This window comes from Mytilus trossulus, chromosome 3 (genome assembly GCF_036588685.1).
Source record: "Mytilus trossulus isolate FHL-02 chromosome 3, PNRI_Mtr1.1.1.hap1, whole genome shotgun sequence".
Classification (NCBI taxonomy): Eukaryota; Metazoa; Mollusca; class Bivalvia; order Mytilida; family Mytilidae; genus Mytilus; species Mytilus trossulus.
The window spans coordinates 32,130,064-32,144,225 of NC_086375.1; the positions used below are offsets into that span (position 1 = coordinate 32,130,064).

The 14,162-nt window shown below is 32.4% G+C and overlaps 1 protein-coding gene across 5 annotated transcripts in view; it reads right to left on the reverse strand.

Annotated features, from left to right (window-relative positions):
* LOC134711260 (girdin-like) overlaps positions 1-14,162 on the reverse strand; it is a 64,650-nt gene that overhangs the window by 38,702 nt on the left and 11,786 nt on the right. For all 5 annotated transcript variants that reach the window (XM_063571776.1, XM_063571775.1, XM_063571773.1 and 2 more), the window contains exons 4-7: positions 12,645-12,714; positions 10,106-10,248; positions 1,800-1,919; positions 880-1,037 (exon numbers count right to left, since the gene is read on the reverse strand). In XM_063571776.1, coding sequence (XP_063427846.1) covers positions 880-1,037; positions 1,800-1,919; positions 10,106-10,248; positions 12,645-12,714 — 491 coding nt within the window. The remainder of the gene's footprint in view (positions 1-879; positions 1,038-1,799; positions 1,920-10,105; positions 10,249-12,644; positions 12,715-14,162) is intronic.

Here is a 14,162-nt window from a genome sequence, read left to right on the forward strand (position 1 = left end):
TAAAAAAATGGTTTAAGGGAGACAACTGTAGTATTTTTGTCATAAAGCTAGTTAATTGTTGATATCTATTCTTTGTTAGATACTTTATTGTCACGTCAAATCTCAAGAGTTTCTGTCAGAAAAAGACATTATATCATCTTTTCATTTTCAAGAATTAAAATATGTTTTTCAATGTTCAAAATCTTAAATCAATAACAAGAATGTGTCCATAGTACACAGATGCCCCAATCACACTAACATTTTCTATGTCAGTGGACTGTGAGATTGGGGTCAAAACTCTAATTTGGCATTGAAATTAGAAAGATCATATCACAAGGAACATGTGTACTTTTTTTTGAGTTGATAGGACTTAAATTTCATCAAAAACTATCTTGACCAAAAAGTTTAAAATGAAACAGGACAGACAGACTGAGGAATAGATACACAGACCAGAAAAAATAATGTCCCTAAATGGGGCTTTATAAATAGAGCATAAAAATACTACCATTACTGACTATCAAAGGTTACTAATCATATGAGGTTATATGAGGTGGTTTTTTTTCAGATTCTTAACTGAAGTATTATTAGTTTAAATGCACCAAACTGTTTTTAATTTCAAATACATTTTAAAATTCTCAAAAAAGATCAAATTTAATTGAATAACTTTTTTTTTTATTTCTGTCAGCTCTTAATTTTATGCATATGTTTTAGTTTATCTTTTTCAGATTTATACTGATTCTTTTTTTAATAATACTTGTGTATGGTAACGATTTTAGCTTTAAAAATTCTAATAACTAAAATTTCCAGCATAAGTTTTTTTCAGAATTTAGTTTTAAACCATTCATAATCTAATTGTACAAGTTACTAGATTTTAACTTTCTACAAATTCCCCAAACTTACAATTCCTGTCTAAGTTTCCTAATTTTCGCTTTACAATCAGCCAGTTCTACTACCATGTGATGTTTCTCTGGACTTGTGGGAGGGGTCATAGGTAAAGCAGTATTCCCTCGAGACTGCTTCTGATAGAAGTCTCTCTCCTGTGCCAATTCTGTAAGGATCTGAAATATAAAACAATTTTAATTTAACATTCACCCATTGGAGTAAAAGATAATAAATAAAAGTTTATGAAGTATCATTTTCTTAAATTAAGACAATAGGCCACAGACCATTTATACTATTTCTTAGGTGTTGAAAATGTATTCAATAAAAAACATCTATCAAATTATTTTTGTGCTACAAATTTCTTATTGACCTTTTATTCTTTTTGGCGAAATTGGAATCACAATTGTTCAAATTAAATAAATCAAGAATGTGTCTATGGGTCGCTTATGATGCCCCTGCTTGCAAATTAAGGTTTAAAGGGGACATAATAAGAGAACTGCATATTCAAACTTAATTTGTGTTTGTAGTAATAAACAACGAGAACACAAACAAAAAATACAGCAATTTTTTCATATGTAATGGTGCATAACTATGACCTGCAGAAGTGATGTGCCTAAATTTAAAACTAATCTGTGTTTTATGGTAATAATCCTTGTGTATATGTTTCCTCACATCTGGTTCAGGGAAACTACAATTTGAGCAAAGAAACTAATTTTGGGACATATATACAGATGTACAAGGGTATCATTTAATGTTTCTCTGCTGCAGTGGGGGCATAGAAATTTAATTAAATTAATTTAAAATGTGAAAGCAAAAGTATTTGATTGTGAAAGTGATTGAATTCATCCTTATATGGTCAATAATAATTTGGAATGTGAAAGCAGTAATATTTCATTATAGAAATGATTGATATCATCCTAATATGGTCAATATCACACCTCAAAATAATCGTCTCTCTCTTTCAAAAGTCTTGTAACGTGGTTGAACATCTTTTCTGTATAAGTTTCTAACTGTTCTGTTGGTTCAATGTGCATGATGAATTCTGTATCATCTGTCACCTGCAAATATAAAATAATATAAACATAAGAAAAAGCTTGGAGGGATTATAGGACTAACTACCCTATTGCCAATAGGTGTTGTAAAAATATGTCATTTATGCAAAAATATAATAAGATGACGCAAAATATAATTTTTATCTAAAATCTACACCACAAACTGTGCTATTCCTAGACATAATGACCTTGTTTTATTTCATTATTTCAACATTTGTAACCAGATGCTCCGCAGGGTGCAGCTTTATACGACCGCAGAGGTTGAACCCTGAACGGTTTGGGCAAGTATGGACACAACATTCAAGCTGGATTCAGCTCTAAATTTGGATTGTGATTAAATAGTTGACACAGAATGAATGTGGTCTAATGAACTTAAAATTTTTTGTTTTGACTTTGAGCAATTCACTATGCTGTTGAATATTAATCCTCTCAAAAAAATGTTTGAAAAATTTTCTTTTTATTTATGAAATTTCAAATGAGAAAAATTGAACCCCCCCTCCCCAATTTTTTTTCACATCCCCCTATCCTTTATTCCAAAACCGATCTCAATTCAAATTTCTAATGGAGTTTGCAACAATAATCACTCATTTAAATACATAATAAAATATCAAAATGTAAAGAAAGTGCTTGTTATCACTGAATGGTAAAGATTGTTTTAATTTATCAGTTGGTAGTAAAAGTGAATATACATTGTACATTGTATAAAACATTGATTTAAGTTGATTCAACTACTATTCTGGACAAAGAAAGATAACTCCAATTGAAATTTCTTGCTATTGCACAATATTGTGCATTTAGATATTTCTTGCTATTGCTCAATACTGTGCAATTGAAAATACTTGCTATTGCACAATACTGTTCAAATGAAGATTTCTTGCTATTGCGCAATACTGTGCAATTGAAAATTTCTTGCTATTGCACAATACTGTGCAATTGAAGATTTCTTGTTATTGCTGAGTACTGTGCAATTGAAAATTTCTTGCTATTGCACAATACTTAATATAATAATTTTAGATCCTGATTTGGACCAACTTGAAAACTGGGCCCATAATCAAAAATCTAAGTACATGTTTGGATTCAGCATATCAAAGAACCCCAAGAATTCAATTTTTGTTAAAATCTAACTAAGTTTAATTTTGGACCTTTTGGACTTTAATGTAGACCAATTTGAAAACTGGACCAAAACTGAAGAATCTACATAAACAGTTAGATTTGGCATATCAAAGAACCCCATTTATTCAATTTTTGATGAAATCAAACAAAGTTTAATTTTGGACCCCGATTTGAACCAACTTGAAAACTGGGCCAATAATCAAAAATCTGAGTACATTTTTAGATTCAGCATATCAAAAAACTAAACCAATTCATTTTTTGTCAAAATCAAACTAAGTTTAATTTTGGACCCTTTGGACCTTAATGTAAACCAATTTGAAAACGGGACCAAAAATGAAGAATCTACATAAACAGTTAGATTTGGCATATCAAAGAACCCCATTTATTCAATTTTTGATGAAATCAAACAAAGTTTAATTTTGAACCCTTTGGGCCCCTTATTCCTAAACTGTTGGAACCAAAACACCCAAAAATCAACGCCAACCTTCCTTTTGTGGTCATAAACATTGTGTTTAAATTTCATTCAGTTCTATTTACTTAAACTAAAGTTATTGTGCGAAAACCAAGAATAATGCTTATTTGGGCCCTTTTTTGGCCCCTAATTCCTAAACTGTTGGAACCAAAACTCCCCAAATCAACACCAACCTTCCTTTTGTGGTCATAAACATTGTGTTTAAATTTCATTGAATTCTATTTACTTAAACTAAAGTTATTGTGCGAAAACCAAGAACAATGCTTATTTGGGCCCTTTTTTGGCCTCTAATTCCTAAACTGTTGGAACCAAAACTCCCAAAATCAACACCAACCTTCCTTTTGTGGTCATAAACATTGTGTTTAAATTTCATTGAATTCTATTCACTTAAACTAAAGTTATTGTGCGAAAACCAAGAATAATGCTTATTTGGGCAATTTTTGGCCCCTAATTCCTAAAATGGTGGGACCAAAACTCCCAAAATCAATCCCAACCTTCATTTTGTGGTCATAAACCTTGTGTTAAAATTTCATAGATTTCTATTTACTTTTACTAAAGTTATAGTGCGAAAACTAAAAGTATTTGGACGACGACGACGCAGACGACGACGCCAACGTGATAGCAATATACGACGAATATTTTTTCAAATTTTGCAGTCGTATAAAAATGCAGATTCTTTCATATATGTTTTTTCCACCTAATTTGCATACCGTCCAACTATAGAAAATCATTAACTCATCCAATTCTTTTTTTCTTTCACTTATTTTTTTTTTCATATCATGTGTTGAATCATCATTTATTAATGATTTTTTTTAATAAGTAGTTTTTAATTGCATAAAACAAATCAACTGAATACATGATATGCAATTTCCTGACAATTAAAATTAAAAATTGATACTTTCATAGAATGGGTGGAAAAACAGCAATAGATTCTTTTTGACCATAAGTGCCATCTTTGGGTCTTAAGATTTTTAATTCATAAATCTTCAATGCTTGTAAGATGTCTATTTCAGGATAGCAAATTGTTGAGGACAAAGATAGGCTTTCGTGAAGATTATGGCAATGTTACAACATTGTTAAAACAAAATCCTGCATAAAAGCGGCTAACAAGATCAATGCAAATAAATAATGCCAAAATAAATAATCGGAAATTAAGTGTTTACGAAATTCTATTTTTACCAAGTTCCATGATTATCAAGACTCTCTTCAATTACACTTGCAAAATATTCTGCATGGTAGTTATGCAGATTATTTTTGGAATTCCTACTTGAAGCATCCAATTAGTAACCGAGGCATTAAATTAATGATCAAAGTATTGATTTTCGTAGACTGAAGCACACATTTAGAGCATGTTTTTAAAAACAAACGAATCAATACTTAATTTTAGACAAATTACAAATTACGCATTCCGCAGGGGAAATTAATCTGTTTTGTACAAACTCTCATGATTTAGTTTGGAAACAATTGATTTAGTGTAATTATCCATGCAAGGGAGATAATATTTTTATGGCGAATTAATTTAATTATCTTGGTGAACAATATAGCGTGACAATGCAAGTCCTGGACATTCCATGAATATTTTCAGTTAATTCAATAATTTATCTATGATCATCGGACAGTGAAATGAACAAATCACCTATTAACTTTTATTATTGTGTCTTAATTGTTTGATTTTTATCTGGTAAATTGCTTAGAGCAAGTAACTTGTTTTTTTATCGATGAACCATCACTGACCCATAACATTCAGAACCTAGTAGTATTCTAATGATCTGTATAACTAATAATACACAATTCTTATAGATTATCATTTAATTATGACCATTGTGTCTAATAAATAAAACTCAAGTTTTAAACGGAATAAGGTTTTTCAGTGCAGTTTTAAGAACTGGAATGTATACATAATTCATGTTATATATTTTCACGTGACAAAGACCCGTCTTTTGAGCCTTTGATGAGGAGAGTTTTGTTGTTTTTTTACAGATACTTTCTGTCTTTAAACTAACTTTATATTTTACAATTTTCCTATCAACAGGACTTTGAGGTGTATTTAATAGGTTTAATTACTCTCTTTGATGTGAAATATATTATTTAACGTCTATTTCTGAAAATACAACTGCCCTTACATGTTACAAAGTATTATAATAATCCACTTCCGTTTTTTTTTTATCTTGAAACTGTTTGAAAGTTAATGGAATAATAATGGGTTTTTAGATATATGTTCTATTAGCATTAAAAAAAGCCTTACATCAACATGACCCTTCAATCTTAATTTACGTGACATTTTTTGGTCTGTTAGTCTGTGAGGGTTTTCCATCATTTTTTATACATTAATACAAATAGATGGCAATTTTGTATAGCACAAGAATATGGTTAAGAGCAAGCATTCCAGACAATCATTGTTTTGTTGACATATAATTCCCTGGGGTCTAATATCCATTTTTTCAATCTAGGCATATAATTCAATGAATATGTTATCTTAATCACCAAATAAATAATTAACAAGCAAGCAACACAGAATTTGTTATGACAATCAAAGGAGGAAATAGCTACAGGGAGATTTTTATCATTGACCCATCACGCCTATCTAAATACTTTCCTTTGATATCTAAACCAATCAATAATTACAGGTATTTATATATAGAAAGTGATTAATATCAAAACCGCTAGCCCTATAGGTAATAATCAAGGTGAAAGTACAAATGATTAGCTCCACACCTACTTCATAAACTAATTATCGTCTTTTTGTCACTTGTTCTACATGGTAAATCTCTAAAGCCTATTACTAACATTACTGTGCCTAGTTAGCGTATTAACTGGGGATTCTGGCATTGTTAACGGACTGGAGGAGACATGGACAGATGTCAAGTTAAGTCTTAATGGGATTTGATTACAAAGCATAGTTGTCAATCACTGCAGTTGGAATCAATACACATCTCCATAAAGTTACAGATCTCCTCAATTTGTAGAAGAACGATTAGATCAGCATATTATATGCTTGATAAACTAGAGGCTCTCAAGAGCCTGTATCGCTCACCTGATTCTACTTGGGTTTTTGAAATCATATAAAAAAATATAAAATTTGGCTAAAAGTGACAACACAACCTCATTTATAAGAAAAGGAACATGTTTAATTTCATTCAAAAGTCCCCCACTGGCGGCCATCTTGGATGACGGATCGGCTACAAAGTAACAACACTTGGTCAGCACCTCATAAGGAACATTCATGCCATGTTTGGTTTTATTCCATTCAGTGGTTCTCTAAAAGAAGTCATTTGTATGCATTTCCCATAGGGTCCTATGTTAAACTAAGTTCCCTGCTGGCGGCCATCTTGGATGATGGATCAGCTACAAAGTAACAACACTTGGTCAGCACCTCATAAGGAACATTCATGCAATGTTTGGTTTTATTCCATTCAGTGGTTCTCTAAAAGAAGTCATTTGTATGCATTTCCTTATAGGGTCCTATGTTAAACTAAGTCCCCCGCTGGCGGCAATCTTGGATAATGGATCGGCTACAAAGTAACAACACTTGGTCAGCACCACATTAGGAACATTCATGCCATGTTTGATTTCATTCCATTCAGTGGTTCTCTAAAAGAAGTCATTTGTATGCATTTCCCATAGGGTCCTATGTTAAACTAAGTCCCACGCTGGCGGCCATCTTGGATGATGGATCAGCTACAAAGTAACAACACTTGGTCAGCACCACATAAGGAACATTCATGCCATGTTTGGTTTCATTCCATTCAGTGGTTCACTAGAAGAAGTGATTTGTATGCATTTCCAATAGGGTCCTATGTTAAACTAAGTCACCCGCTGGCTGCCTTCTTGGATAATGGATCAGCTACAAAGTAACAACACTTGGTCAGCACTCCATAAGGAACATTCATGCTATGTTTGGTTTCATTCCATTTAGTGGTTCTCTAGAAGAAGTCATTTGTATGCATTTCCCATAGGGTCCTATGTTAAACTAAGTCCCCCGCTGGTGGCCATCTTGGATGATGGATCGGCTAAAAAGTAACAACACTTGGTCAGCATCCCATAAGGAACATTCATGCTATGTTTGGTTTTATTCCATTCAGTGGTTCTCTAAAAGAAGTCATTTGTATGCATTTCCCATAGGGTCCTATGTTAAACTAAGTCCCCGGCTGGCGGCTATCTTGGATGATGGATCAGCAACAAAGTTACAACACTTGGTCAGCACCTCATAAGGAACATTCATGCCATGTTTGGTTTCATTCCATTCAGTGGTTCTCTAAAAGAAGTCATTTGTATGCATTTCCCATAGGGTCCTATGTTAAACTAAGTCCCCCGCTGGCGGCCATCTTGGATGATGGATCGGCTACAAAGTAACAACACTTGGTCAGCACCCCATAAGGAACATTCATGCTATGTTTGGTTTTATTCCATTCAGTGGTTCTCTAAAAGAAGTCATTTGTATGCATTTCCCATAGGGTCCTGTGTTAAACTAAGTCCCCTGCTGGCGGCCATCTTTGATGATGGATCGGCTACAAAGTAACAACACTTGGTCAGCACCACATAAGGAACATTCATGCCATGTTTGGTTTCATTCCATTCAGTGGTTCACTAAAAGAAGTCATTTGTATGCATTTCCAATAGGGTGCTATGTTAAACTAAGTCCCCGCTGGTGGCCATCTTGGATAATGGATCGGCTACAAAGTAACAACACTTGGTCAGCACTCCATAAGGAATGAATATTCATGCTATGTTTGGTTTCATTCCATTTAGTGGTTCTCTAGAAGAAGTCATTTGTATGCATTTCCCATAGGGTCCTATGTTAAACTAAGTCCCCCGCTGGCGGCCATCTTGGATGATGGATCGGCTACAAAGTAACAACACTTGGTCAGCACCCCATTAGGATAATTCATGCTATGTTTGGTTTTATTCCATTCAGTGGTTCTCTAAAAGAAGTCATTTGTATGCATTTCCCATAGGGTCCTATGTTAAACTAAGTCCCCGGCTGGCGGCCATCTTGGATGATGGATCGGCAACAAAGTAACAACACTTGGTCAGCACCTCATAAGGAACATTCATGCCATGTTTGGTTTCATTCCATTCAATGGTTCTCTAAAAGAAGTCATTTGTATGCATTTCCCATAGTGTCCTATGTTAAACTAAGTCCCCCGCTGGCGGCCATCTTGGATGATGGATCGGCTACAAAGTAACAACACTTGGTCAGCACCTCATAAGGAACATTCATGCCATGTTTGGTTCCATTCCATTCAGTGGTTCTCTAGAAGAAGTTCAAAATGTAAATTGTTAACGACGACGACGACGGACGACGACGACGACGGACGACGGACGCCAAGTGGTGAGAAAAGCTCACTTGGCCCTTCGGGCCAGGTGAGCTAAAAAGGGGGGGGGCTTCATTTTTCTATTATACCAAAATCTGAGTTGTCAATCACTGCAGTTGGAATCAATACACATCACAATAAAGCACATATCTCCTTGGTTTGATCATGAAGACCAATGATAAGATTAGCATCTCATGTCAGAATTTATGTGTTTAAAAAAATAAAAGGGGGCTTCGTTTTAGAATTATACCAAAATCTGAGATGTCAATCAGTACAGTTGGAATCAATACACTTCCCAACAAAGCTACAGATCTCCTTGGTTTGAAGACCAACGATAAGATCAGCATCTCTGGTCAAAATTCATTTGCTTGAAAAAAAGGGGGGCTTCATTTTAGAATTATACCATAATAGGAGTTGTCAATCGATGCAATTGGAATCAATACAAATCTCAATAAAGTTACAGTTCTCCTTGGTTTGAAGACCTACAATTAGATCAGCATCTCACGTCTGAATTTGCGTGTTGGTGAAATAAAGGGGGACTTAAAGTTTTCAATTATTTCATAATCTGATATGTCCTAATTCAAGTCTATGTTTTTTAAAGAAAAATTATTTGGTAAGTAGAGTGGCTCTGATTTCAATTCAATTCAATTGAAGTATTTTGTAAAGCATACAAATGTGGGTCTCTTCTTTCAAGGTTGAAATTGAATTCTCCTAATCTCTTCTACATCTACATTACACAAAAACAGTATCTTCAGTTTAAAAAAGCTTAAGTTTTAAATTTATAGAGCTCCTAATCTCTTATCCATCTAGATTATTCAAAACATAATGTTCAGTGTAAAATAACTTTAAAGTTTACATTCCGAGGTGTACCTGATTTGCCAAATAAGGTTAAATAATGTACAACCCTAATTTTACTTTAAAAAAAACAGCCCAAGGCTTGATAGAAAATGAATCTCAAACTAATAAAAGTAAAAGCTCAAAATGAAACTTCACATTTAGGATATCTGATAATAAAGTAAAACTTCTGGCAGATACTTTTTAACATTTAGTCCACACCTTATAGCCAAACTAATAACATATAGTTGCAATTCATTTTCAAGACTTTTTTCAAATACCGGAAGATTCAGAGTTTGTTCATGGGAATTAATATTTGCATTTATTTTCCACACACAAAAGTAGCCTAAAACAATGGCTTTTAAAAGAAGTTAAGAGTGTTTTCTGTAACTCAAGAATCAACTATTTTGTAAGTCTAAGTCATGGTACTTCTCTAAGTTTTCTCCAACAATCATTACCTCTTTGATAAGCTCCACAATTTCATGTTGGACGTGTACATCCAGACTTTTGATAGTATCGATAAAGTTTTCTTTTTTATCACATTGTATTGCACAACCCAAAATTAACAGCAACAGCTTCTTAATTTCTGTAAAACTGGCCTCTGAAATTACAAAATTCAGAAATTAAATATAACATAGCATAATAAATAAGTCAATTTTTTAATATCTTTAAGACTTTGTATGCCACAAGAAAAAACACATGTTCATTTATAAACAACACATATCGCATGTTGAAATGAAGTTTGAAGGTCTTTAAAATTATACATAAGATATTAACTGAACTAAATATACCACTTCAAACGAAAAAATTCACCTGCATTTAAAAAGGGTCATTTCCAATGTTTTGTAATGCAGAGAGGAGTGTTATTTCAGGGTAATTTACTAATCCATTTATTGTTTGCTAAAGCTTTGGACTAGAAACTAAAAACTTGTGTGAGAAATATTCATCTATCATAACTATCCCTTTAATAATAACATCTACAAAATAAATTGTCCATGAAAAATTAAACTTTGCTGACATATGCGTTCTGTTTTCTGTACTTCCATATTTACTGATGAAAGGGTGGGAAAGAAATTACCCCAATTTTAACAGCTTCTTTGTCTGATAGCAGATGTCTTTAAAGATAATTACAGGTATTTGACATCTATCTGTCCTATTCTTACAAATATCAAATATGTATAATAAGATGAAACTACCCCTCAAACCCAAAACTAATAAAGACTAGTCAAAATTCCTTACAAAACTATAAATCTACAAAGAGACTCTATTGTAGATTACATGAAAAGATTTGGGTTCACATATTTTTTTTATCATATTGATTTGATAAACAGTTATGTAGATAACAAAGGATCCTATGTACTGGCAAATCGGGCTGGCATCAAAATTTAAATCTACAAGATTACATAAATTTTTTGTTGACCTAACACAGGTATATACTTGTAAAACATACATCTTTATAAACAATAAAATGATACTTCAATTTATTATGGTAATTTAAATCTTATAACATTGTCATCTTTGTGTCAATAGAATTTTACTATGTAAATGTCATATATATAGTGATGTGACCCTAAATGCTCTGTAGGTACCAATTTAACCAGAACTTGACTTTCTTATGAAGAATGGTATCAAGTATTGCCATCTCTGGTGTTAATAGACCTTGGTATAACTATAAATAACAAGACAAATCATAAAAGTGTGACCAAGTCAGTCCCTTTAATATCATTTTGAATGCAAAGATTTAATTTTTTAAATCAAATTAAGATTGAGTAATGGTACATGTCTGCCAAACAAAATATGTCAGTGCCCTATACTATTGAATCTTCTAGATCAATAGATGATTAAATAACCTAGATTCATGTTACAATGTATGTAAATTTTTCCACACCAAAATATCTATGCAAGGCTATAAACATTATAAAGGGATAGTAAGCTGATGCATAATATGGTCAATCCATCAAGCCAGATGTGACTGAAGCAAACTTCGCCAAACTAAGTTGGACAATTTAAGCACATGAAAAGAAGCTTGTCAATTGCATCCCACTATGAGCAGACTTTATTGGAACATGTACAAGTGATACATTTTTTTTTGCTTTTCACTGAACAACCTCTGTGTGTGGAATTTTCTTGCTCATTGAAGCCCCCTTGGTGTTCCCCTGTTGTCTTCTCCTTGGTCAGTTTGTTGTCTCTTTGACATATTCCCCATTTCCATTCTCAATTTTAAGTTAAACAACCACCAAAATAGGGTTTCATAACCAAGCAAAATGTAAATGATCACTTGATGCTGGTTAACTTCAGCAGAAACAAGATGTAAAGCCAATGTTATATTGAATATATTTGATTGCAGGTACATTTTATAACCAGCATTGAAATGAGGGTCAAGATTCACAGCGGAAACAGGATACTTTTCTTGTTTGGAATCTGAATATTCAATGTACTGCTGCAATGATATGATCATATTCCTGAGTTTGTAGAAATCATTAAAGGAAAATTTACATAAAATACCGTTTTATATGCATACACATATATATCATTTATAGATTTAAGTTAAAGTTTAATGATGATAAGGTAGTTACAAGACTCGAATGTACATGTAACACAGTTATCAGAGCTTGTTGAAAAGGATGTAATAGAGGGTATTGATAGAAAAGTCCTTCAAAAAAACAGAGACAATTAAAAAAATAAAATATAGAACCTATCTTGTGTTGATCATGAAGATAATCTTCTATATACTTTAAAGAGTAGAGTACAGAAAGGAAAGGGGAATGTGTCAAAGAGACAACAGCCAGAACAATGAGCAGAAAACAACTCAAAACCACCAATTGGTCTTCAACACAATGAGAAAAAAATGTAAGTATCTTTTTTCTAACAACACAAAACTAAAGAAGATGGCATATTTGACTTTTGAAGTTAAAAATATAACATCTACTTGGATTTAGCAGGTTAATAGGACAGAAAATTTCACAACTCCTATTCAAGCAGAGTAGTGTTACCTACCTTTTTCTGGTTCTTTACATATCTGTTGAAAGTTTGGTAGCTTTACTATCAGTATCTGTTGCAAAACATCCTATAAACAAAAATAAAAGCATTTATAAGACAAGTAACTATCATACATATACAAGGTGCTTATTTTTATACAATATTATGTATTCAATGAAATACATGTAATGAAAAAATTAGTAACTACTTTTCAATAAAACATATCATGCCTCATTATATATAGGTACATGTATATCACAAGATGCATCCTGAAACCCCCTTTTTAGAACATAATCATGCTAGTCCAAAGGTGCCATCCACATTATATATGTAGCAGATATAAACCATCACATTCTCATTGTAAAAGTTAAACTAGTATGATTAATATGATTGTTCTTGTTGTGATAACAAGACCAAAATGATAAACTAAGACCGTCAGAAATGATGTCTTGTCAGAGCTTCAAATGAAAAGTCCAAGAACTCACCAGAAAAACTTCGTGAGAACCCTGCCTATGAGATACTTAGTCAACTCAAAGCTAGCTAGGTACTATTTGAAAACTTAGTCTTAACGTACTGTTAATTCAGAAATTATTGCGAGGTTTTTATTATTGCGAAAATTGCTCAGAGTTGTAAATGCAATAATTTAAACTCCCATTTTGTAATATATTGAATGATTTAAACAGGATTTTTCTCAAAATTGTAAATATTAAAATCCCAATTTACAGTAACAATATTACTTTAGCTAACCTTAAAACCATTTGACAGTCATTTAGTCAATAATAGTTAGTGGAAAGACTTTCATGTATGATCAAATAAAATTTAGGTCTCTTTAAGGGAGGTCCTTTCAAGACTAACATATAAACCCAGTTGATCTACTGTTATACATTTAAAGAAAATACTAAAAGTTATAACAGCAAGGTTATTATCTCATAACAGATGATAATTCAATACAGGCAATAGAATGCAAAATGACAGATATACTTATCCTTACATATGATTACAAACATACAGTCAGACAAACTAATGTATAGGTATATACTATGGTATTTATCAACTTTTAAAGTATATTGTAGGATTATATAAAATAACAATAAATGTACAATGTAATGCTGTTTGCAGTCTCCACTAAATTGTGTTCCCACAATCAGTCAAAATACATGTATCAAAACCCAATAGTAAGGTTAGGTAATTGTAGTCCAATTTATACTTTATAATAGTAGCTTGTGTGAAGTATAAATATCTGCTTAGTCTGATGTCAGAGTTTTACCACTCATTGTTAGATCAAGTACACTTCAATTCTAGAGGATATCCTTAAATTATTCTTTATCTAAATAACTGGTATAAAACACGTAATTTGTTTAAAAAGTCAATCACATCCTTGGACCATATAAAATATAAGTGTTTAATCAAACATGGGATGTCTTGAACAATGTAGGATACAAACAGGTATATTTACATAAAAGTGTATGTGAAATTCAAAGAATGTAATTTGAGGGAAACTTTGTGAAGTTTGTTCAACTCTTGAACTTTTCAATA